The following is a 25,193-nucleotide window of genomic DNA, read 5'->3' as shown; positions in this document are numbered from 1 at the left end:
TAGATAGCCAGCCTAATGGAGACAAGCCAGAGAAAAGCTTTTTAGGCATGTTTTTGATGGTTATTCCAAGATCGCTTTGTTCCATTGCTAGATTAGTACATTTGGTATTTTCTTCACAGCTTTGGGGAGAAATCTTCGGTAACGTTAGCATAGTGTTGCTGCATTTAAGTATTTGAGCTCTTGCCTTTTTGTATGGCATAGGACTTGGAATTTACATCCAGCAAATTTACATAGCCCAAAGTGACGAGCCACTAATTTTAAAAAAATCAACACACTCAAACAAGTTTAACAAATGTTAAATATCTTGGCCAACAACACAGCAACAACGGAATGAAATGATGGTCCAGTCTATATTTATTTAATATAGAGTGAGTTACCTTTGAACTGTAGCTGTGGAGGGTGAAGGCCTAATTTAAGTGACTGAACAGGATTGGTCAAACTACAATGTCCGGTTTGATCCCTTGGACGCACTAAATGATGGCTGAACGCTTCATTGTAGTAACAGGTGGAGTAGGTCACTATAATGTATTGGACTCTGTATGGATCTATAATCTACATGGAAAAAAGAGGCAGCGGCAAGGTCAGCTACTTTACAGTAGCTCAGTTGGTGTTTGAAGTGTTCCATTCCCACTCTCAACATAAACATCATTGGTAGAGCCGTGAGGTCCACTGACCCATAGGTTTGCGGTGCTGTTGTCTTGTGGAATTTCTACAAGCAAAACAACTAAAGAATAAAATCAACTGAGAAGTTGTCTTGAATCAAAGAGTCTGATTTATTAAAGCAATTGTGCACATTTGTAAAGAGCCACCTGTCCCTGACAGAATGTTGTCCTGCCCCAAGGTGTGTCAGTGTCAGTATATACAGCATATTTATAACATATAAGAATTGTATAAATCAGAAAACCAGTTTAGCCCCAATAAAGGCCAAAACACTTCTAAGGACATAGGATAAGCAGTTTGTCTAATGTGATTCAGACAGTGGACACAGAGCACAGTGCACTGGATCTTCAGGTCAAACAGATAAGATATAATTGAACTAAAAGTTTAGAGACTAAGAGGCCTGCATACCATACTTTAAAAGTACAAAATAGGTAAAACACTAAGGAAAGACTTCCATAACAATTCCCCTCTTTTGATAATAATAAAATCACATTTTATTCTTAATCAACTCAAACAAAATCTTTACATGAAGTAAAACATGGAATTTAACACCACACTTATTCAACCAAAAGAACATTTAAATGATTAGCTGTGACTGGGTGCACACCAGTGACGTCGGTTTTCTTCTCAAGAGCAGCTTGGATGTGGAGGACAGTTATTACCCCTCTCTCCCGCCCGCTCTGTGTGTGTGACCCCTGATAATGTAAACAGTGCTCCTAAGGAGGGCTACTTTCTTTCTTGATCCAAGGCAGACGCCATACTGGAATTACAAGAAATTCCAGACAAGCTTTGGGCTAAAGGCCTGAAAAGATGTTGGTCTCATATGCAGAGCCCAGCTAGAAGTAATTACTAGCCCAGCTAGTAGTAATCTAATGCGTGTCCACAGTATCCACTTCGCCCAAACACAAATAGCTCCTGTTTTAATGATCTACGTGAAGCAGGTGTCAGGTGTCATTGTACCAAGTGAATCAGAGGGGTCCGAAGCCCAATTTTTTAGTTTAAAAAACAATGTGGTCCGAGGGAGCCTCACAGGTGGTGTTTGACTATTGATCTCAAAGCTGTTGAAGAAGTTGAACCTGTGACTGTGGTGGTTCTAAATTCATATGCAATTTTATCGCAAACCCCACAAGAACCTAAATTTTTCACAGATGTCGATCTGGCTAACGCCCTTTTCTCTGTCCCAGTGCACTTGAGAAGATTTTGCATCCATTTTCATACTTTGTCTTCTGTAAAGGTTATTTGGATTGATAAAGAATAAAATGTGGTTTTATTAACAATCCATTGAAAGAGCATGTATTCTTACTGTGAGCGAGGTCACCACTCCACAGGTCTGACTAGTAACTTTGCCACCTAGAATGATAAATTTAATGCCATATTGTGGAAAATTTCAGGCAAAGCAATAGCATCTTTTTAGAGACAACCAGATGACATACACATCCTTAGTGCACTTTTAACTGAAACCCAATGATGATGATATAATGATACTGTTGTACATCTATGTAACATTATAAAAGAGACATTAAATAGACTTCAACTTTTAAGGCAAGAAAATAAATCAATGTAATTATTTCGTAACGTCACAGTAAACATTTATCTTTCAGCCATATTTCTCAGGTACAAGTAGCAATGAAAAGTTTGAAAATTTTTCCATAAGTTCCCTTGTCATCCCAGGCCAAAATTTTAATGTTAAAAACATATGAAACCAAAGTAATTTTCTTTTAGCTTTGAATCCTGTCATAGGCAAGACAAGTTTATTTGTATAGCACAATTCATACGCAAAGTAATTCAAGGTACTTTACGGAATAAGAAAGACATTAAAATCACACAAATCAAAACATAAATAATCACAGATAATCATCATAAAATGAACATTAAAACAGAAGACTGCAGAATAAAACCCTTTCAGTCGTATGCACAGCTAAACAGAACTGTTTGGAGCCTGAATTTAAACATTGTCAAAGTAGAGGCCTGTCTCACATCTTCAGGAAGACTGTTCCAGGTTTTAGCTGCATAAAATAATGTCATGTAGTGTTGTAACAATACCAAAATTTCAAACTTGATTCTGATATGAAGGAACAGGCTCAATACTCGATACCACAAAGATAATAATAACCACTCTTTATTTAGACGATCAAATGTGATTTTTTAAATTAAATGGTAGTAAATTCTTTTCTACTCCCCGGTGGGCTTATATCTGTATAATCCTTCAGTGTCCAGTAGGTTCCATAGTAGTCCATGGGTGTATACTAGTCTGTGTCTTATACTTGTGAAAGATACAGCTCAAGATCATTCTAAAGATATTCAGGAAAGGTTCATTTCTGTCCTGTGAAAGTGACTTTTTAATATCTAATTTCGATACTGGTTTTAGGATCGATTAGTATTAGATTTTCGATACTTTTGACAACCCTATTATAATGTAATATCAATCATTGTAGCTTATTTAGTCTGCATCACCAGAGCTGAACACTTACTCCCTCAATGGTTCCCATCAGCACTTTGAAATAATCCATGAAGTTCCTCCGCATTTTTAAAACATCCAAACATCTTTACCAGACTTGTTCTTGTCATTAAAGCCATTAACATTGGATGAAAGATGGATGGCATTTATATCTTAACTGAATGTGCACAACTCTCTGAGGCATTGAAAACCTTATTTTTAAGGTAAACATAAAGGTGCACTATATAACTTTACAGATGTGGGGTTGGCTAACTGCTTGTCTCCACAGAGATGTTAAACGAGACAAGCAGCCATCAGACACTCCACAAGAAAAGTTCCTTAGTGCTCTTTAGTTTCCTTTTTTTTAATTGAAATGCTTTAAAGTCACATATAAAAACATATAACGTCAAAAAGAGCCAGGGTTTCAAATAAACTACTGCACATGGCATCAGGTTTGTCAAGTTGTAGTGGATTGTTTTGTACAGTCTCGTACTGCTAACTGTAAGGAGGGTTTGAATAGGGCCCAGGAGATTATTCAAACTCAAACGTGGATGACATTAAACCATTCCAGGCATATTTTTGATGAGGTAACAATGTTATAACACGTTAACACGAAAGCTCCATATACTTCATTTTACAAAATACCTCCACTTCATACCTCCAATGACAAAATACATAACTTCAGGAATGTTTTTGACGATGAGCAAACATTATAACATGGTTAAAAAAATAAAAGATTAAAAAAGTCCATTTTAGTCCAGGCATTATAAATGTTTCTGGTAAAAACAGTTATCTTCAGTCCTCGTATGTAAAAGTAAATCCATTTATCGTGGTCGGTTGCTGTTGGATTTCTAAAAAGTTGTAGGTCATAGCGTGCCTGATCATCTCTGCTCTGCCGTTTCCCTCCGCCTCACAGGGATCTACTTCCGGCTGCGGAAAAGCTAATCCAGGCCCCACCTCACTGTCCACGCTCCACTCAGGAAAGAACTCATCCCCCAAATATTCACAAACGTTATGCAGGACACAGCAGGCAGACACCATCCCTGGCATCGCAGTCACCTCTATGTCCTTCCTCTTTTGTAGACAGCTCCACCTACCTTTGAGACGAGAGAAGGCGGAGTTGACCACAGAGCGTGCGGCGTTCAGGCTGTACGTGAAGCGTCGCTGTTGGGGTGAAAGGTCAGGAGTCAGGTTGTAACCCGTCAGCAGCCACGGTTTGAGAGGGAACGAAGGGTCGCCAATCAGATGAACCGGGATCTCCACACCGTTCAACACAATGGACTTCTGCCAGACACAGGACATTTTTAAGGCATTTATACGCAAAAAAAAAGTAGAATTAAAGCCGCAAGCGGCGATGATGGCCCTCGCCCCCCATGCGACCGCCCCCCCATGCGACCACCCCCCCATGCAACCGCCCGGGGCTGGCCACTGCCCCCACACACCATTTTCCCCGCCCGGCCACCCCACGGCCGCAATCCGCCCCCCTTCACACAGTTTCTATATAAATATGTGTGACCAACACATTATAATGGAGGTCCACGGCGTTGAACCGGCAACCTCGTGCACAATACAGGTATGGTGTAATGGACTTTTTTGCCCCATTTGAGGTCCACAATGATCTCACCAACTTTCATGCCAATCGGACAAAGGTACTGGTACGAATTTCGTCAAAATCTGAGTCTAAATTTCAATCTAAATTGAAAATCTCAAAATTTCTAGGTGGCGCTGTTGAGCCGGTGTGCTTCGGACATTGTCGCGATGCCAATTTTATGAAATTTTTCACCGAGCCGGTCAATCCTTTACCTATATGTGGGACTTTTCGTTGATGTTCAGGGGGTGAAAAATGTGATCGTTTGGGCGGAAAAATAATAATATGAAAAAAAAAAACCCTCACCCTAACCCAGCAAGAACAATGCCCCCCGCCATCACTTCTTGAGCGGAGTGCCAAAAATAAACTCAGAAATCATCAGAAGAACAGAGGACAGAGGACTTCCGGTGTCATGGCGATAGCATAGACGGTCACACGCGGCCTCCTTCCTCAAATCTAATCGTAAAGCAGATTGTATCACTGATTTAGGCAGATTAAAGGTGTTAATTTAACTGCTTATGTTCACCCGTTCGACAAGGAAAAAATCGGCGATAGTACGAGCTATGGCAACGGAGATAAACAAAGATCTTGGCTTGGAAAACACCGCCTTGGTTAATGTCATAGAGGAAACAATGGCAAAGTACTTTAAAGAGGCCGAAGTAAAGTCAGAAGCTCGGCACAAAAAACTTGAAAAGCGCCTGGACAGTTTGAACGCGGTGCTCTCCCGACACACAGAAGAAATTAACACCTTGCGTAAAGATGCAAATACGCTACAAGAAAGTGTGGTCCGATTGGAAAAAGCAACGGATGAACGGGACATTCTGCTCCAGGCTCTTACAGCTAAAGTTACAGACATGGAGGACAGAGCACGGAGGGACAACCTGCTGATCCTTAACCTCAAGGAAGGGGTGGAAGGCACAAACTCCTTGGCCTACCTGAGAGAGAATATCCCGAAGTGGTTCCCAGTATTCGCACCAGCCCCGCCGGAGTCTATGAGAGCGCACCGACTCGGCCAGGTCCGGTCTACGCCAGCGGGGAAGAGCCTGCGTCCGCGACCGCTGATTGTCAACTGTTTGCGCTTCACGGAGAGAGATGCTTTGCTTAAAGAGGCTCGTAGGAATACTCCGGAGGTCGCCGGATCACTTTTGAAGTTTGCAGCGGATTACAGCGAGCGCACGTCTAAACGCCGGAGAGCGTGTTATAAAACGATGCACGAGGCTCGCGTCAAAGGATTTGATGCGTTTCTTCTTTATCCGGCCACTATTAAACTCCAGCGAGGGCATGACTGTCACCTTTTTACTGAGCCTGGGCAAGCCGAACAGTTCCTGGATTCACTTGATAAAGATTGACCTGGGGAAGGACTGAATGACTTGCGCTGGACAGGCGGCTGAGAGGGTAAGAGACTACGCTTAAATTGACTGTTCTAATCGGCCCAAACTACAGATTTAGACTCACTGCAGACTCTATCCTGGTCAACCTTTCTTTAAAGCATTATTGTTATTTATGGACAAAATGACATCAGGATTTGGTCAGACGCAGAAAGCGTAGAGGCAGCAGCAATTTTATGTTAAAATATTATGTTTAATTAGAAATCTCTGCTGCCTGTGTGATTTGTTTTGTTTGTTTGTTTTTTTTATTTTTATTCTTTCTCAAATAAAGGGTCGATGTCTAAATCAGTATATCACAATTATAAATGGAGGAGGGAGGGGAGGGGACTAAGCTTGGCCTTTGACAGCTGGTACAACTATTTGGGTGGGTTTGATGTGGCATGGGTTTGTTATTTATTTATCTGGGTTAATGGGTTTGTGGGTTTGTATGAGTCTTTTTTTTTTTTTTTTTTTTTTTTCCCTGTGGGGTGGGAGGTATGGAGGTCCAGGTTTATGTTATTTATCTAGTCCTTCTGTACAAAGGTTATGGTATGAAAGACTACACTTCTTATGGATAAAATTAATGTACTCTCTTTAAATGCCCGTGGCTTGAATTCCCCTCCAAAACGCCAAAGCATTATAGATTTTTTGCATAGGAAAAATATTCACTTTGCATTTATTCAAGAAACCCATTATTTAGAAGCAGATGCAAACAGATTTCAGCTTAAATTTTTTAATATTGTAAATGCATCCTGTCACTCGAAAAAAAACAGAGGTGTCCTTATTGCGATTAGAAGAAATTTATGCTATACTAACTTGGGCTTGGGAGGCAGCAAGGATGGTCGCATTACGTATTGCAAAATTTTGTATAATGGTCTGAAGATTGCCTTGGTGTGTGTTTATGCCCCAAATGTGTTCGATAAGCAATTTTATGATACTCTGCACGCCACCTTGCTTGACCTCCCTGATTACCAGATCTTAATTGGAGGGGACTTCAATGCTGTGTTGCATCATGATATGGACAGATCGGGACAGAAAGAGAGCAGTGATCAGAAAATGGCTTCACGCGAATTTCAAAATCTTGTAAAAGAATATGGTTTATGTGATGTTTGGCGTCTTATGAACCCGCAAGCCAAAGAATTTTCCTTTTTCTCTGCACGTCATAAATCTTTTTCTAGAATAGATTATATACTTATGTCAACTCCTCTGTTCGAGACCATTTCCAGTACTGACATGATACCATGCGCTTTATCAGATCACAGGGCGGTAGCTTGTTCATTTTCACTAAAATCCAGCTCATCAAGGGCTCCCAGATGGCGATTTAATACCTCTCTTTTATATAACGATAGTTATATGGAAACACTATCTGAGGAATTAGACTTCTTTATTGCGGTAAACCAGAACTCTGTAGATGATCCCAGAATACTCTGGGAAGCAGTTAAAGGGTGCATACGAAACACTACTATAAGTTTTTCTTCCCAATTATATAGAGCAAATAAGTTTAAAATTGAGACCCTAGAAACAGAAATATGTGCCATAGAAAAGAATATGATTACTAAAATGACACCCGAAAATTTAAAAATGCGGCAAGATAAATCTGAGCAACTAAATGAATTATTAAGACTGGAAGCTGAGTTTCAGATACAACGTGTGCGGCAGAAACATTACTTAAACAGTGCCAGACCAAGTCGCCTTTTGGCTTACAAAATTCGTAATAATGAACAACTGGCAAATATCTCTGCCATAGCCACTAGTGGAGGCACCATCACCTCAGATCCTGGAAAAATTAACAGCACATTTAGAGATTTCTATACTAAATTATATGCATCTGAAGTAACATATGATAAAAAAGCATGTAGTGATTTCTTAAATTCTCTTAATCTACCTAAATTGCCACCTGAATCTGTCGGTGCTTTAGAAACACCTGTGACTATGGAGGAATTAAGTAAAGCTATTCATTCCATGAACAAAGGTAAATCACCGGGAATAGATGGAATGCCACCAGAGCTGTACATTGCTTTCTGGACTCAGCTTGGCCCGTTGCTTTTAGATATGATTAATTACTCTATAATCAAAGGATCTTTCAATGATAGTGCCAATATGGCGATTATTTCTCTTTTGCTTAAGAAGGACAAGCCGCCAACTGACTGCTCCTCTTACCGGCCACTCAGCCTTCTGAACACAGAGCTTAAAGTGTTTGCTAAAATTCTTGCTAATAGACTTGAACAACATATGACTTATTTAGTTCATTATGATCAAACAGGTTTTATTAAATCTAGATTAGCTTCTGACAACATCCGACGCCTGCTCCATATCATAGATTCATCTTGTCAATCTGCAAATCAAAACGTTATCCTATCACTGGATGCTGAGAAGGCGTTTGACCGGCTGGAATGGGGCTATCTGTGGGATGTGCTGCATCATATGGGTCTTCCACCTGGTTTTATTAGCATGATTAGAACCATGTACGCCAATCCTACAGCACTTGTGCTAACGGGTAATGTGTGCTCACCCGTTTTTTCTGTGTCTCGCTCTTCGCGTCAGGGTTGCCCCCTATCTCCACTCTTATTTTGTTTGTCTTTGGAACCCATTGCACAACTAGTAAGGCAGTCTAAAGAAATTGCACCTATTACAATATATGACACACCTCATCATATTTCACTGTATGCAGATGACATTTTAATTTACACCAGCAATCCATCGCAATCAGTACCTTATCTTTTGAACATATTTGAATTGTTTGGAAACATTTCGGGTTATAGGGTGAACTGGGCTAAATCCGCCTTGATGCCTCTGGGATCAACGATATTAAATGAGCGCTCTTATAATATACCAATTGTATCAAGTATAAAATATTTAGGAGTTCTCATTCACTCCTCCCTAAATCCCCTGATTGAAAATAACTACAAAAATCTGTTGTCTATCATAGATGGTGATCTTAAAAGGTGGGCCTCTCTCCCAATGTCGTTTCAGGCTCGCATGTCCGTAATCAAAATGAATTTATTGCCCCGTATAAATTTCATGAGCTCCATGTTACCACTCGCCCCACCACAAGACTTTTAAAAAAAATTACATTCAATTATAAGCCTATTTCTTTGGAATAAAAAAAAAGCCTAGAATCAGGGCTTCAACTCTGTCTAGGTTAAAATCCTTTGGAGGGATGGGCCTTCCTAACTTTGAATGGTACTCATGGTGCTTTGCTTTAAGATCACTTACTGCATGGATTAAATCTGGAAAATCTGCAGCGTGGGTACCAATTGAAGCGCAATTGATTAAACCTTATACTATGCCCACCTTGCTACATGCTAAATTGCCATATAAAACCGTTAAAAGCCTTTATGGACCCATTATTACTCATCTTTTAGATGTCTGGAACAGAGTCAACAATTTACTGGGGAAAGATGTCCAATATTTCCTTCAGACACCGATCTTTCATAATCATTCACTTCTAATTGATAAGAAACCCATCTCTTTTTTATCTTGGGAGCAAAAAGGGGTTTGTGACTTTAGTAATATTATAGGGCATAATGGATTAAGAGAGTTCCATGATTTACAAAAATGCTATAATTTACCAGGTACATCTTTTTTTTTCTACCTACAGTTGCGCACAGCAATGCGTTCACATGGGGTTCCTTGGGGGTGCATGCTGGAAAATCACCCCCTTCACATTATCTTGGCGAAAACACAAAGTTCTGGAACGATTTCAGACCTGTATAATTTAATTCTTAAGAGCTCCCAGAAAAATTTACCGATCGAGCAGCTTTGGAAAACTGAACTGAGGGATCACTCAGAGTGGGATTGGAATCATATCTGGTCCAATATTTCCCTTTCATCGAGGAATCCCAATCACCAGATGATTCATTATAAAATAATTCATCGAGCTTACTTATACCCTAGAAGATTACACCAAATGAAAATAAAAGACAACCCTCACTGTGATCTCTGCGCTGGCAAAACTATTGGCACTTTCCTTCACATGGTCTGGGAGTGCCCGGAAGTGAAACACTTCTGGGAAAATGTCTCAAGGACACTATCTAAAATAATAGGCGTAACCATCCCTTGCACTCAGAGGCTTATTTTGCTAAATGATCTTTCCAAACTAAACTTGACAATCAATGACCGGCGTGCATTACTAGCAGGCCTCACAGCTGCAAAAAAAATGGTAACATGTCGCTGGAAGTCACTTCAACCTCTGACTGTAAAAGGGTGGCTTTTGTCTTACCGAGAAATAATTCAGCTGGAGTGTTCTGCTGCTCGAATGCACGGAGCAAAAGCAAAAAACATTTTTTTGCTGGTCTGACTTACTAGCCAAAATCAAAATTTGAATATATGGTGTTTTTTGTTTTTTGTTTTTTTTTTTTTTTTGTTTTTTTTTTTGTTTTAGTTTTTTTGTCTCCCTGCACTATGTGGATGTTTATGTCAAACTGTACTGCTCTAACTGTATATTTATGAAAGATGCACAATTTGTGTATGCTTAAGTCCTTTTTATATATATAGTACATAATGAATATGTATAATCTAATTTCTGCTGATGTCTTTTGATGGAGGAAATTTGCTGTTACTGTATGGAAAGAATTCAAACCTGGACGGGATTATTTATTTTTTTTTTATTTTACTTTTACTATTATTATTATTATTATTATTATTATTATTACATTGTATTGTTTTTTATATGTTTATTTTGTATTTAATTTGTCATTATTATTATTGTTAATTTTATTAATTAATTAATTTATTTCATTTTATTTTATTTTTTGTCTATATGCCCATCGGGGTGGCGGGTGGGAAAAAAGAAGGGGGAAAAGGTAATCAGATTCTAATTTGTATATTTGCACCTGAGACTGATACTTTAATAAAAATTTGATCACAAAAAGAAATCATCAGAAGAACAAACCACTCACGCTGAGTGATGGGCGAAGTACAGGAAATGCAACAGGAACCTGTGAAAAGGTTAAGTGCTACTTCTGAAAAGACATCTGCTGTGAAAAGCCATGCCATTATCATGTACAAAGTTCTGCGCATGCTATTACTATAATGACTCTATAAGTAGACTTGTACAGTGTATGTCAATGGCTAGTCGAATTACCATTACAACTTCATGTATAATACAGGTATGGTGTATTTGACTTTTTGCGGAATGCCAAAAATAAACTCAGAAATCATCAGAAGAACAAACCACTCACGCTGAGTGATGGGCGAAGTACAGGAAATGCAACAGGAACCTGTGAAAAGGTTAAGTGCTACTTCTGAAAAGACATCTGCTGTGAAAAGCCATGCCATTATCATGTACAAAGTTCTGCGCATGCTATTACTATAATGACTCTATAAGTAGACTTGTACAGTGTATGTCAATGGCTAGTCGAATTACCATTACAACTTCATGTATAATACAGGTATGGTGTATTTGACTTTTTTGCCCCTTTTGAGGTCCACAATTATCTCCCCAAGTTTCAATCGGACAAAGTTGTGTCTTTTAACTGTACTGTAGGGGGCGCTATAGAGGTCACTGGCCACCTGCTCATTATGGTTCACAGTTTAATTCTGCATAAGTGGTTAGAATTTGAGCTCTTTAGGCTGATCCATGTGTCTGTGAGAGGGAATCAAATATGCAGGAAAGCAGTCATATTTTGACAGTGTGCTGTGCATAAACCAGAAAGAATATTCCCAAAACGTGGATGTTTATTGACAATAATCATGTGTACATGCTGTATGTGGAGTTTGAGATAACTTGGATGAAAAACCTAGGACTAGACAGGTTTCATTTGCACTTAAGTGAAAATTTCAATCCAATGATGAAGTCATATTTTGAGGGCCTGCTACATGTAAACCATAAAAAAATATACACAAAACGTGGATGATTATTGACAAACAACATGTGTACATGCTGTATGTGAAATTTGAGGTAATTTGGATGAAAAACCTAGGACTAGAAAGGTTTCACGTATGTGAAAGTGGTTAGTTAGATAAAAATGAATAGTGCATTCTATTAATACCCTGATATCACATGTGTGATGAGAATTTCAGCTGTCTAGAACCATGTATGTGCGTGTAAGAAAAGTTTTAATGATTTTTTTTTTAGTATTTGCGCCCCTGGTGGCCAACCGTGGAAAATGACTCATGGCCATAATGTAATTTTTTGTTACTTATGATGCCACTGATTTATTCCCCGAATTCCATTCATGCCCCAATCTCGCATATGTGATGTGAATGTGAGCTCTGTAGGGCAATGCCTGTGGTCGTGAGAGGACATCGAAAAAACAGGAAACGAAGGCGTATTTCGGTGGCGGCGTACGGGCGAACCGTGTGGAATTTGGAGAAAACGTGGATAACTTTTGAAAACCCATGTGTCTGGATGTGGCATGTGAAATCTGAGCTCATTTGGACCAAAAACCTGAGACTAGTAGCGTTTTGAAAACACGCTGCGAATGAAGCGGCGAATTTTTGATCCAAAATGGCCGACTTCTTGTCTGTCATAGAGCAGTGCTTCAATTCATATTTATGCTTGTCCTCCCATTCTCTATCACTGTTCTGATTTTTGTGTGTGTTTTCCAAAATAAACCAGACTCCTCTCCCATAGGGGTGAAATTTTAGGTGGCGCCGTCGAGTCAGGGGGCATGGGACATTTTCCCGACACCAATTTTATGAAATTTTTTGCCGAGCCGGTCGATTCTATACCCCCATGTGAGACTTTTCGTGAATGTTCAGGGGGTGAAAAATGCGATTGTTTTGGCGGAAAAACGAAGAACAATGTTAATATGCAGTGTGGCCCTGAGCTGTGTGGCCCTGACTGTATATGAGAGGGGTCTGTGGCTTTGCACCGGCAACCACGTACATAATACAGGTATAGTGTAATTGACTTTTTTGACCCTTTTAATGCCCACAATTATCTCCCCAAGTTTCATGCCAATCGGACAAAGTTGTGTATTTTACCAATACTGTAGGGGGCGCTATAGTGTTCATTTAGATAACAATTAATAGTGCATTCTATTAATACCCTCACATCACACGTGTGATGTGAATTTGAGCTGTGTAGACCAATGCATGTGCGTGTCAGAAATTTTTTTATGATTTTTTTTTTAGTATTTGCGCCCCTGGTGGCCAACCGTGGAAAATGACTCATGGCCATAATGTAATTTTTTGTTTCTTCTGATGCCACTGATTTATTTCCTGAATTTCGTAGGAATACGATAATGTTGGCGTTTCACCCCTATGATAGGGGGCGCTATAGTGTTCATTTTTATTACAAATAATAATCCATTTTATTAATACCCTCACATCACACGTGTGATGTGAATTTGAGCTGTGTAGACCAATGCATGTGCGTGTCAGACATTTTTCAATGATTTTTTTTGGAGTCTTTGCGCCCCTGGTGGCCAAGTGTGAAAAATTACCTATGCCCGTAATATTTTTTTTTGGTCCACGTCATGCCCCCAATTTATTCCCGGAATTTCGTAGGAATCCGATAATGTTTGCGTTTCACCTCTATGGTAGGGGGCGCTATAGTGTTCATTTTGATTAAAATTAATATTGCATTCCACTCATGCCCCAATCACACATATGTGATGTGAATGTGAGCTCTGTAGGGCAATGCCTGTGGTCGTGAGAGGACATAGAAAAAACAGGAAACGAAGGCATATTTCGGTGGCGGCGTACGGGCGAACCGTGTGGAATTTGGAGAAAACGTGGATAACTTTTGAAAACCCATGTGTCTGGATGTGGCATGTGAAATCTGAGCTCATTTGGACCAAAAACCTGAGACTAGTAGCGTTTTGAAAACACGCTGCGAAAAATTTGGCGAATTTTCGATTCAATATAGCCGACTTCCTGTCCGTCCTAGGGCCGCACTATGATTGGCTTTTTTGCTTGTCTCCATGAGCTCTATCACTGGTGTGAATTTCGTCAAGCTAGGGCGAAAAATGCGTGTCGGCTCCCAATTCATTTTAAAATTTTGAATTTTCTAGGTGGCGCTGTCGAGCCAGTGTGTGTGGGTCATTTTCGTGATGCATATTTTCTTGAATTTTTTGCCAAGCCGGTCGATTTGATACCCCCATGTGAGACTTTTCGTTGACGTTCAGGGGGTGAAAATTGCGATCCCAGGGGGGGAAAAAAAATAATAATTAAAGCCGCAAGCGGCGATGATGGCCCTCGCCCCCCGCGCGACCGCCCGGGGCCGGCCACCGTCCCCACGCACCATTTTTCCGTCCTGGCCACCCCACGGCCGCAATCCGCCCCCCTTCACACAGTTTCTATATAAATATGTGTGACCCACACATTATAATGGAGGTCCACGCCGTTGAACCGGCAACCTCGTGCACAATACAGGTATAGTGTAATGAACTTTTTTGCCTCTTTTGAGGTCCATAATGATCTCACCAACTTTCATGCCAATCGGACAAAGTTGTGTTTTTTACCAATACTGTAGGGGGCGCTATGGAGGTCACTGGCCACATGTTTATTATGGTTCTCTATTCACAGTTTTAATCCACATCAGTGATTAGAGCTTTTTAGGCTGATCCATGTGTCTGTGAGAAGGAATCAAATATGCAGGAAAGCAGTCATATTTTGACAGTGTGGTGTGCATAAACCAGAAAGAATATCCCCAAAACGTGGATGATTATTGACAATAATCATGTGTACATGCTGTATGTGGAGTTTGAGGAAATTTGGATGAAAAACCTAGGACTAGATAGGTTTCATTTGCACTTAAGGAAAAGTCGTGTAGGAATTTAAATCCAATGACGAAGTCATATTTTGAGGGCATCCTACTCATGAACCATAAAGAATATCCCCAAAATGTGGATGATTATTGACAATCGACATATGTACATACTGTATGTGGAGTTTGATGTAATTCGGATGAAAAACCTAAGAGTAGATATGATTCATAGACATGCAAGTCAAAGTGCCAAGTGCCAATTTCTTTTCAATTCATTGCGCCCCTGGTGGCCAACAGTGGAAAATAACCCATGGCCATAATGTAATTTTTTGTTTCTTCTGATGCCACTGATTTATTCCCTGAATTTCGAAGGAATCCGATAATGTTGGCGATTCACCCCTATGGTAGGGGGCGCTATAGTGTTAATTTTGATTAAAATGAATATTGCATTCCATTCATGCCCCAATCTCACATATGTGATGTGAATGTGAGCTCTGTAGGGCAATGCCTGTGGTCGTGAGAAGACCCATTCTGAAAACCCATGTGTCTGGATGTGGCATGTGAAATCTGAGCTCATTTGGATCAAAAACCTGAGACTAGTAGCGTTTTGAAAACACGCTGCGAATGAAGCGGCGAATTTTTGATCCAAAATGGCCGACTTCCTGTCTGTCATAGAGCAGTGCTTCAATTCATATTTATGCTTATCCCCCCATTCTCTATCACTGTTCTGATTTTTGTGTGTGTTTTCCAAAATAAACTAGACTCCTCTCCCATAGGGGTGAAATTTTAGGTGGCGCCGTCGAGTCAGGGGGCATGGGACATTTTGCCGACACCAATTTTATTACATTTATCGCAGAGCGGGTTGATTCTATTCTGTGTAGACCAATGCATGTGCGTGTCAGAAATTTTTTTATGATTTTTTTTTTAGTATTTGCGCCCCTGGTGGCCAACCGTGGAAAATTACTCATGGCCATAATGTAATTTTTTGTTTCTTCTGATGCCACTGATTTATTCCCCGATATTGGCGTTTCACCCCTATGATAGGGGGCGCTATAGTGTTCATTTTGATTAAAATTAATATTGCATTCCATTCATGCCCCAATCACACATATGTGATGTGAATGTGAGCTCTGTAGGGCAATGCCTGTGGTAGTGAGAGGACATCGAAAAAAACAGGAAACGAAGGCATATTTCGGTGGCGGCGTACGGGCGAACCGTGTGGAATTCGGAGAAAACGTGGATAACTTTTGAAAACCCATGTGTCTGGATGTGGCATGTGAAATCTGAGCTCATTTGGACCAAAAACCTGAGACTAGTAGCGTTTTGAAAACACGCAGCGAAAAATTTGGCGAATTTTTGATCCAAAATGGCCGACTTCCTGTCTGTCATAGAGCAGTGCTTCAATTCATTTTTATGCTTGTCCCCCCATTCTCTATCACTGTTCTGATTTTTGTGTGTGTTTTCCAAATTAAACCAGGCTCCTCTCCCATAGGGGTGAATTTTTAGGTGGCGCCCTCGAGTCAGGGGGCATGGGACATTTTCCCGACACCAATTTTATGAAATTTTTTGCCGAGCCGGTCGATTCTATACCCCCATGTGAGACTTTTTGTGACTGTTCAGGGGGTGAAAAATGCGATTGTTTTGGCGGAAAAACGAAGAACAATGTTAATATGCAGTGTGGCCCTGAGCTGTGTGGCTCTGACTCTATATGAGAGGGGTCTGTGGCTTTGCACCGGCAACCGTGTACATAATACAGGTATGGTGTAATGGACTTTTTTGACCCTTTTAATGCCCACAATTATCTCCCCAAGTTTCATGCCAATTGGACAAAGTTGTGTATTTTACCAATACTGTAGGGGGCGCTATAGTGTTCATTTTGATTAAAATTAATATTGCATTCCATTCATGCCCCAATCTCGCATATGTGATGTGAATGTGAGCTCTGTAGGGCAATGCCTGTGGTCGTGAGAGGACATCGAAAAAACAGGAAACGAAGGCGTATTTCGGTGGCGGCGTACGGGCGAACCGTGTGGAATTTGGAGAAAACGTGGATAACTTCTCAAAACCCATGTGTCTGGATGTGGCATGTGAAATCTGAGCTCATTTGGACCAAAAACCTGAGACTAGTAGCGTTTTGAAAACACGCAGCGAAAAATTTGGCGAATTTTCGATTCAATATAGCCGACTTCCTGTCTGTCATAGAGCAGTGCTTCAATTCATATTTATGCTTGTCCCCCCATTCTCTATCACTGTTCTGATTTTTGTGTGTGTTTTTCAAAATAAACCAGGCTCCTCTCCCATAGGGGTGAAATTTTAGGTGGCGCCGTCGAGTCAGGGGGCATGGGACATTTTGCCGACACCAATTTTATTAAATTTTTCGCAGAGCCGGTCGATTCTATACCCCCATGTGAGACTTTTCGTGAATGTTCAGGGGGTGAAAAATGCGATTGTTTTGGCAGAAAAACGAAGAACAATGTTAATATGCAGTGTGGCCCTGGGCTGTGTGGCCCTGACTCTATATGAGAGGGGTCTGTGGCTTTGCACCGGCAAGCATGTACATAATACAGGTATGGTGTAATTGACTTTTTTGACCCTTTTAATGCCCCCAATTATCTCCCCAAGTTTCATGCCAATCGGACAAAGTTGTGTATTTTACCAATACTGTAGGGGGCGCTATAGTGTTCATTTACATAACAATTAATAGTGCATTCTATTAATACCCTGATATCACATGTGTGATGAGAATTTCAGCTGTCTATAACCATGTATGTGCGTATAAGAAATTTTTTAATTTTTTCTTTTTTTTGTATTTGCGCCACTGGTGGCCAACCGTGGAAAATGGCTCATGGCCATAATGTAATTTTTTGTTTCTTCTGATGTCACTGATTTATTCCCCGAATTTCGTAGGAATCCGATAATGTTGGCGTTTCACCCCTATGGTAGGGGGCGCTATAGTGTTTATTTTTATTACAATTAATAATCCATTTTATTAATACCCTCATATCACACGTGTGATGTGAATTTGAGCTGTGTAGACCAATGCATGTGCGTGTCAGGCATTTTTCAATGATTTTTTTTGGAGTCTTTGCGCCCCTGGTGGCCAAGTGTGAAAAATGACCTATGCCCGTAATATTATTTTTTGGTCCACGTCATGCCCCCAATTTATTTCCCGAATTTCGTAGGAATCCGATAATGTTTGCGTTTCACCCCTATGGTAGGGGGCGCTATAGTGTTCATTTTGATTAAAATTAATATTGCATTCCACTCATGCCACAATCTCGCATATGTGATGTGAATGTGAGCTCTGTAGGGCAATGCCTGTGGTCGTGAGAGGACATCGAAAAAACAGGAAACGAAGGCATATTTCGGTGGCGGCGTACGGGCGAACCATGTGGAATTTGGAGAAAACGTGGATAACTTTTGAAAACCCATGTGTCTGGATGTGGCATGTGAAATCTGAGCTCATTTGGACCAAAAACCTGAGACTAGTAGCGTTTTGAAAACACGCTGCGAAAAATTTGGCGAATTTTCGATTCAATATAGCCGACTTCCTGTTCGTCCTAGGGCCACACTATGATTGGCTTTTTTGCTTGACTCCATAAGCTCTATCACTGGTGTGAATTTCGTCAAGCTAAGGCGAAAAATGCATGTCGGCTCCCAATTCATTTTAAAATTTTGAATTTTCTAGGTGGCGCTGTCGAGCCAGTGTGTGTGGGTCATTTTCGTGATGCATATTTTCTTGAATTTTTTGCCAAGCCGGTCGATTTGATACCCCCATGTGAGACTTTTCGTTGACGTTCAGGGGGTGAAAATTGCGATCCCAGGGGGAGAAAAAAAATAATTAAAGCCGCAAGCGGCGATGATGGCCCTCGCCCCCCGCGCGACCGCCCACCCATGCGACCGCCCGGGGCCGGCCACCGCCCCCACGCACCATTTTCCCCGCCTGGCCACCCCACGGCCGCAATCCGCCCCCCTTCACACAGTTTCTATATAAATATGTGTGACCCACACATTATAATGGAGGTCCACGGCGTTGAACCGGCAACCTCGTGCACAATACAGGCATGGTGTAATGGACTTTTTTGCCTCTTTTGAGGTCCACAATGATCTCACCAACTTTCATGCCAATCGGACAAAGTTGAGTTTTTTACCTGTACAGTAGGGGGCGCTATGGAGGTCACTGGCCACATGTTTATAATGGTTCTCTATTCACAGTTTTAATCCGCATCAGTGATTAGAATTTGAGCTTTTTAGTCTGATCCATGTGTCTGTGAGAGGGAATCAAATATGCAGGAAAGCAGTCATATTTTGACAGTGTGCTGTGCATAAACCATAAAGAATATCCCCAAAATGTGGATGGTTATTGACAATAATCATGTGTACATGCTGTATGTGGAGTTTGATGTAATTCGGATGAAAAACCTAGGAGTAGATATGATTCATAGACATGCAAGTCAAAGTGCCAAGTGCCAATTTCTTTTCAATTTATTGCGCCCCTGGTGGCCAACAGTGGAAAATAACCCATGGCCATAATGTAATTTTTTGTTTCTTCTGAGACCCTGAATTGATTCCAAGAATTTCGAAGGAATCCGATAATGTTGGCGATTCACCCCTATGGTAGGGGGCGCTATAGTGTTCATTTTGATTAAAATTAATATTGCATTCTATTAATGCCCCAATCTCGCATATGTGATGTGAATGTGAGCTCTGTAGGGCAATGCCTGTGGCCGTGAGAGGACATCGAAAAAACAGGAAACGAAGGCGTTTTTCGGTGGCGCCGTACGGGTGAACCGTGTGGAATTTGGAGAAAACATGGATAACTTTTGAAAACCCATGTGTCTGGATGTGGCATGTGAAATCTGAGCTCATTTGGACCAAAAACCTGAGACTAGTAGCGTTTTGAAAACACGCTGCGAAAAATTTGGCGAATTTTCGATTCAATATAGCCGACTTCCTGTCCGTCCTAGGGCCACACTATGATTGGCTTTTTTGCTTGTCTCCATGAGCTCTATCACTGGTGTGAATTTCGTCGAGTTAGGGCGAAAAATGCGTGTCGGCTCCCAATTCATTTTAAAATTTTGAATTTTCTAGGTGGCGCTGTCGAGCCAGTGTGTGTGGGTCATTTTCGTGATGCATATTTTCTTGAATTTTTTGCCAAGCCGGTCGATTTGATACCCCCATGTGAGACTTTTCGTTGACGTTCAGGGGGTGAAAATTGCGATCCCAGGGGGAGAAAAAAAATAATAATAATAAGAAGAAGAAACCCAGGAAGAACAATGCCCCTCGCCATCACTTCGTGAGTGGCGAGGGCCAATAATAATAAGAAGAAGAAACCAAGGAAGAACAATGCCCCTCGCCATCACTTCGTGAGTGGCGAGGGCCAATAATAATAATAAGAAGAAGAAACCCAGGAAGAACAATGCCCCTCGCCATCACTTCGTGAGTGGCGAGGGCCAAATAACTTAAAGTATGTCTAACTGGTTAACATAGACATCTATATAGTTTAGGTAATGAGGATACAAATCAGAGAGAGTTCATTCAGGTTTTAATCAACTGGCATCCCAAATGAAAGACTCATGAGGGGCTCATTCAGCTTTCTGATCGGTCTTGAGAACCAAAACACCAAATCAAAAATTAAGAATGAATTAAGAATAAATCAATCAATTTACCTTGTATCTGGGGACACAAACAGGTCATGGTCATGGAAATTAAACTAACACTCTAAATACATACATACAGCTCCTTTAATAATAATAATAAGTAAGGTCAGGAAACTCACTTTCAGCATAATTAATACTTACTATTTAAGAACTGCTAAAAATACTACTACTACTACTACTTTATACTGAAGACAAATTATGGATTTATTGCAAACTGGTTTTAGCTGCATGTTCTGGCAGAAGAATATAAGCAGCTCATTTTGCGACTTCATTATGTTTTTACTTATATCTGAGAACCCTGTCTGAAATAAATATTCAAGAAGACACACTGTCATAGCTCCACACTGACCTCTTGTGGAAAGAGTGCTCCCTGCAGCTGATCCTCTGCCTTCAGGAGCAGGTCTGAGCTGGAGAGAACCGTGGTATTGGAGTTGCTGCCGGGCCAGCCCGCGTACACGTGAGTGAATCTGGAATTTAGAAAAAACAACATTCACACAAGGGCTCAATTTTCTATTCAAAGTTATTTCAGAATCCATCATGCTGTGAGTGAGTGACAGGAGGATTTAACAAATCAGAATAAACAATGAAATTTCAGAAGCAGCAGGAGGACTTTAGTTGGTGTTTTTTCAGATTTTAGACTGTGATGATGTAATGGTCCCAGATGGAGGCAAGAGTTTTCACTGTTGATTCCATTGTACTTTTCCATTAAATATCCAAAAGGTAAATTCACAAATGTTGACTCTGACCATATACATTTTTTACTAGACCGAAGAACTCACTATATTACAGCAAAGATCTGCATTTTAACAATATTCCTTTTAACTAGCCCCATATGTCTTACATATTAAAGGTCCATTGAATGTTGTGATGTCATCTGTATAAAAGCTAATGATAAAAACAATAATAATAAAATTAATAGTGATAACATTTAAATCGGGATATGAATCCTTTGGCATTTTGTCCATTCATCAATTTTCTTCCGCTTGTCCAGGACTCCCCGACTTCTCTCACCCGAGACACTTCCTCGAGCTGAGACATAGTCCCTGTCACATGTCCTGGATCTACCCCGGGGCCTTCTCCCATTTTTGACATATTGCCCACCCCTAATTCAAAATGTGTAATAGAGACAGGCCTATTGATTGCACAGCACTATTTGTAGCATATTTCTAAAGGGATAAAGTCTCTCACTGTAGATCCTGGTCCACCACGGCCTGCAGGATGACGGAGTACCAACCGCTGGAGTTCATGTAGTCCTGTGGATTTTCTCTGGGACCTACAATGGGAATGTGAGTGGCCCCGATGGCCCCTGCGCACTGAGGGTAGCCACACTCTTTAAAGGCTCTCACGGCCGCGTCCAACTTCTCTCCACTGGGCAACAGCACAAACTTTTTAAACAGTTTGTTCACGATCGCCATGGTAACCTGCCTCAGAGACAAAATAAATAGAATAATTATCAAGGGTTGAGTTTATACTAATGTAATGGCATGCAAACAAACTGGCATTCTGTATAAAGTATAGACCAGTGAGTACAGTACAGAAATAACAGTTGGATGAATATTTCTTTTCATAAATAAGAGAAAATAGGTCCAGAGTAGAGATGGACTGATTTGAGTCTTTTCACTGTCAATAGCCATTTATTTTATTCAGTTTTCAATGGGACAGTGTAAATTAATAATCATTACAAAGATGCAAATGTGGCCAAATGAGCCAAAAGGTAGGTTGTCAAAAGTATCGAAAAACAGATACTAAACGATACTATTGAAACTAGATACTCATTTGAGCAGGTATCAATACTAAAAACATCACATTCACAGACAGAAATGAACCTTTCCTGAATATCTTTAGAATGATCTTGAGCTGTATCAGAACAAGTATAAGACACACAGACTAGTATACACCCATGGACCACTATGGAACCTACTGGACAACCGAGGTCCAGATATGAGACCACATGGGAATATAAAAGGAAGTACTACCATTTAATGTTTAAAATCACATTATATTGTTTAAATATATATATTTTTTATCATCATTGCATCATCAACAAAGTAGAACATTCACACGAAAACTTCAAGCTGATTAATCACAGTGTCACAACAGCGGAACAAGCCAAGACATCAAACTTTTTTTAAATCCAGTTGAAAGAAAGACACAGACGTCTTTCCTGTGCACAAATACACAAAGCACTTGATTCTCGTGAAGATGGATTCTTGTGAATTTGTAAACTCACAAATACTGTGGGAATTAATATTGCTGTCAAATAATATGTTGGCCTAAACTGGAGCTATAAAGGTCCTATATTACGCTATTTTCTGATTTATGTTATAATGTTTCCTCATCAAAAACATATCTTGAGTTGTATTTGTGTTTCATTCACTCATGTTCAGCACACAAACCCTGCATATTTAGACTGCGTTCTTCTCTCAAACTTAAAATACTCTGTTTGTGATGTCATGTGGTAATACAGGAAGTGCTCCACTTTGTTTTTTTTGTTTTTTTTAAAACTCACACCTTCACTACAATCATTTGGATGATTTCAGCCCTGCAATTGCCAGCCTCTACTGAACTAAAGAGAAGAGATAGCCATTAACTTTAATTACCACTACATGACATCACAAGGTGGAATAGAGCATTTCTGAGCTTTGGACATGTAGACAGACTAATAATAAAGGATTACTCAAACATAAGTGAATGAAACAAAACAACTCCAGGTATGTTTTTGAGAAGGTAACAACATTATAACATGCCTTAAAGCTCATAAGAGTTTTGTGTAATATAGGACCTCTATGGGAAATACCCAATATCCTAAAAAAAGAATTTTATATCATCAATGAAATGACAAAATGGTTGCCACAGTTACCACAGTAGCAGTTGCCATGAAACCAGTACTTTTACTATAGTTCTCTGACCTGGCGCAGTATGATGCAGACGGTTGTCACTCCGACACCAAACCTCTCTGCGATGTGTCTGTACTCCTCTCCCTGCCCGTACCACCAGAGGGTGATAGCGAGGCGGCGGCGTGCGTCAATGGGCGTTCGTATGTGAGTCTTCTTTCGGGCAATCGTGGACTCGAGGAGCTGCAGGAGGTGGGTGAAGGTGGCGCGCGTGACCCGAAACTGGGCCTTCCAGTCCTCATCAGTAAAGCACTGCGCCGCTTGCCAGAAGTCTCCTGGAAGTTAAAATGAACTAGTTCACTTTTTCAGACCTTTGTATAAATTATACATTGTATTCACATTCTAGAGTTTAGAGTTAAGTCCTGATTACTCCTTGTTTAGTCTTATTTACACGTTATGATGTATTTAGTACCTTTTACACCTGCTTTGTCTTAGCCCCTTTGTTTTAAGTCCTGGTTAAGTCCTGCTTTAGACCAAGAATAGCCTTAGTTTAGTCCTGGTTTAACTTAGGGATGCAAAGATGTAGCTTTTTCAGTTCTAATACTATAAACTATATGCATATACATACACACACAATATAATAATGCTAGATAGATAGATAGGTAGATAAGTAGATAGATAGAGATATAATTACACTACATTATCATTACAAAAGAGATCCAATTGTGTTATGTAACTGTTATTTATTCTTCAAATAACTAACAGAACAGCTTCATATGAAGAAAGGTAATACGTTATGAGACGTTCTAGGCCAATAATGGCTTAACTGATACCATGGAACGATACCTGATCCAGACAACTTCTCAGTTGTCAGTCAATTATCAGCGCTGATAATTGGATGTTGTCTCATTTTTTGTGTCATTTTAGTCCTGGTTAGATGAATTTACTCCTTTTTAGTGCAAAATGTTATAATTGTGTATTTAGTACTGGTTTAAACGGCTTTGTTTTAGCCCTAGTTTAGCAATAGTTTAAATCCTAGTCCTTTTTTATCTTAATTTAGTCCTGGTAAGGGCATATTTCCTCATTATTTAGTTCTATTTACACAGGTTATCCTTTATTTAGTAACTACTAGTTAATTTGAGCTCTAGTTTAGTCCTGGTTTAACACCTGGTTAAGTCCTGCTTTTGCCCAAGAATCGTCTTCGTTTAGCCCTAGTTTAGGTTTAGTCCTGGTTTGGTCCCTAGTTTAGTCCTACAATAGCTCTAGTTAAGCTCTGGTTTGCCTCCTGGTTTAGTCCTGGTTTGAGACCTAGTTAAGTTCTGGTTAGCCGTAGAATAGTGTCACTTTAGTCCTGTTTTATACCTCCTTCCACGGGCCGGTCCCTGCTCCATATTTCCCTGGTGTTGGAGCTGACGATGCTGAGGACTCCCGCTACGGCCGACAGCACCACCGCCTTCCTCCGCTGGAGATAGTGCCGCAGACGCCGGGCTCTGGCCTCCGTCTCGCGGACCCTCCTCCGCCTCATCTCGGCCGTCCTCAGCAGGAACAGCTCCAGCACCCGGTCGTCCAGGGTTTGGGTGATGCTCGGGTCCAAAGCACCCAGGCAGGAGAGCAGAGAGGCCCGCAATGCCGCTCTGTCCTCTCCGCAGGACGCCATCTTGGGACGGACCAAAACAAAGCGTGTTCTTCGGGTAAAAAACGAGCGTGAAAAGGGGGTGAAACACGCGCCATCTAGCGGACAGAGGGGTGTAGGACAATGAATTAAAACTAAGTGATGGGATTTTTTTTATAGGCCTACAGCTAGATTCATGGGCTACTGTCACTGTTACAGCAAAGAAGAATGGAAATATTTTAAGTGAACAAATTAAGTAATATAATATATTAAAATACTGAATATAAAAGTTGAAAAAGGCATTGTCTCTGTGTGTGTTGTCATGGAATATTAAAAAAAAAAAAGATAAGGAGATAAATGGTCTTTTGAAGTCTGGCAT

The 25,193-nt window shown here is 40.5% G+C and overlaps 1 protein-coding gene across 1 annotated transcript; it reads right to left on the bottom strand.

Annotated features, from left to right (window-relative positions):
* Nucleotides 1–756: 756 nt before the first annotated feature.
* Nucleotides 757–24,861, bottom strand: LOC117372498 (uncharacterized). Its single transcript, XM_033968313.2, has 5 exons — nt 24,565–24,861; nt 23,278–23,537; nt 21,557–21,789; nt 20,718–20,835; nt 757–4,381 (listed from the first exon to the last, which is right to left on the bottom strand). The coding sequence occupies exons 1-5, from the start codon at nt 24,857–24,859 to the stop codon at nt 3,893–3,895; spliced, it is 1,395 nt and encodes a 464-aa protein (XP_033824204.1). The 5' UTR covers nt 24,860–24,861; the 3' UTR covers nt 757–3,892.
* Between the last annotated feature and the right edge of the window lie 332 nt (nt 24,862–25,193).

The sequence above is a fragment of the Periophthalmus magnuspinnatus genome, chromosome 6 (assembly GCF_009829125.3).
Source record: "Periophthalmus magnuspinnatus isolate fPerMag1 chromosome 6, fPerMag1.2.pri, whole genome shotgun sequence".
NCBI classification, from domain to species: Eukaryota; Metazoa; Chordata; class Actinopteri; order Gobiiformes; family Gobiidae; genus Periophthalmus; species Periophthalmus magnuspinnatus.
Note: the sequence above shows the minus strand (reverse complement) of the source record. Positions and strands in the feature narration are given on the sequence as shown.

Excerpts from the sequence above, each read along its gene's own strand:
- LOC117372498 (XM_033968313.2), bottom strand. The coding sequence starts at position 24,859 with ATGGCGTCCTGCGGAGAGGACAGAGCGGCATTGCGGGCCTCTCTGCTC. Across the intron at positions 23,538-24,564 it reads GGACCGGCCCGTGGAAGGAG|GAGACTTCTGGCAAGCGGCG; the intron begins GTATAAAACAGG and ends TTTAACTTCCAG. Across the intron at positions 20,836-21,556 it reads GTGGTGGACCAGGATCTACA|ATTCACTCACGTGTACGCGG; the intron begins GTGAGAGACTTT and ends TCTAAATTCCAG.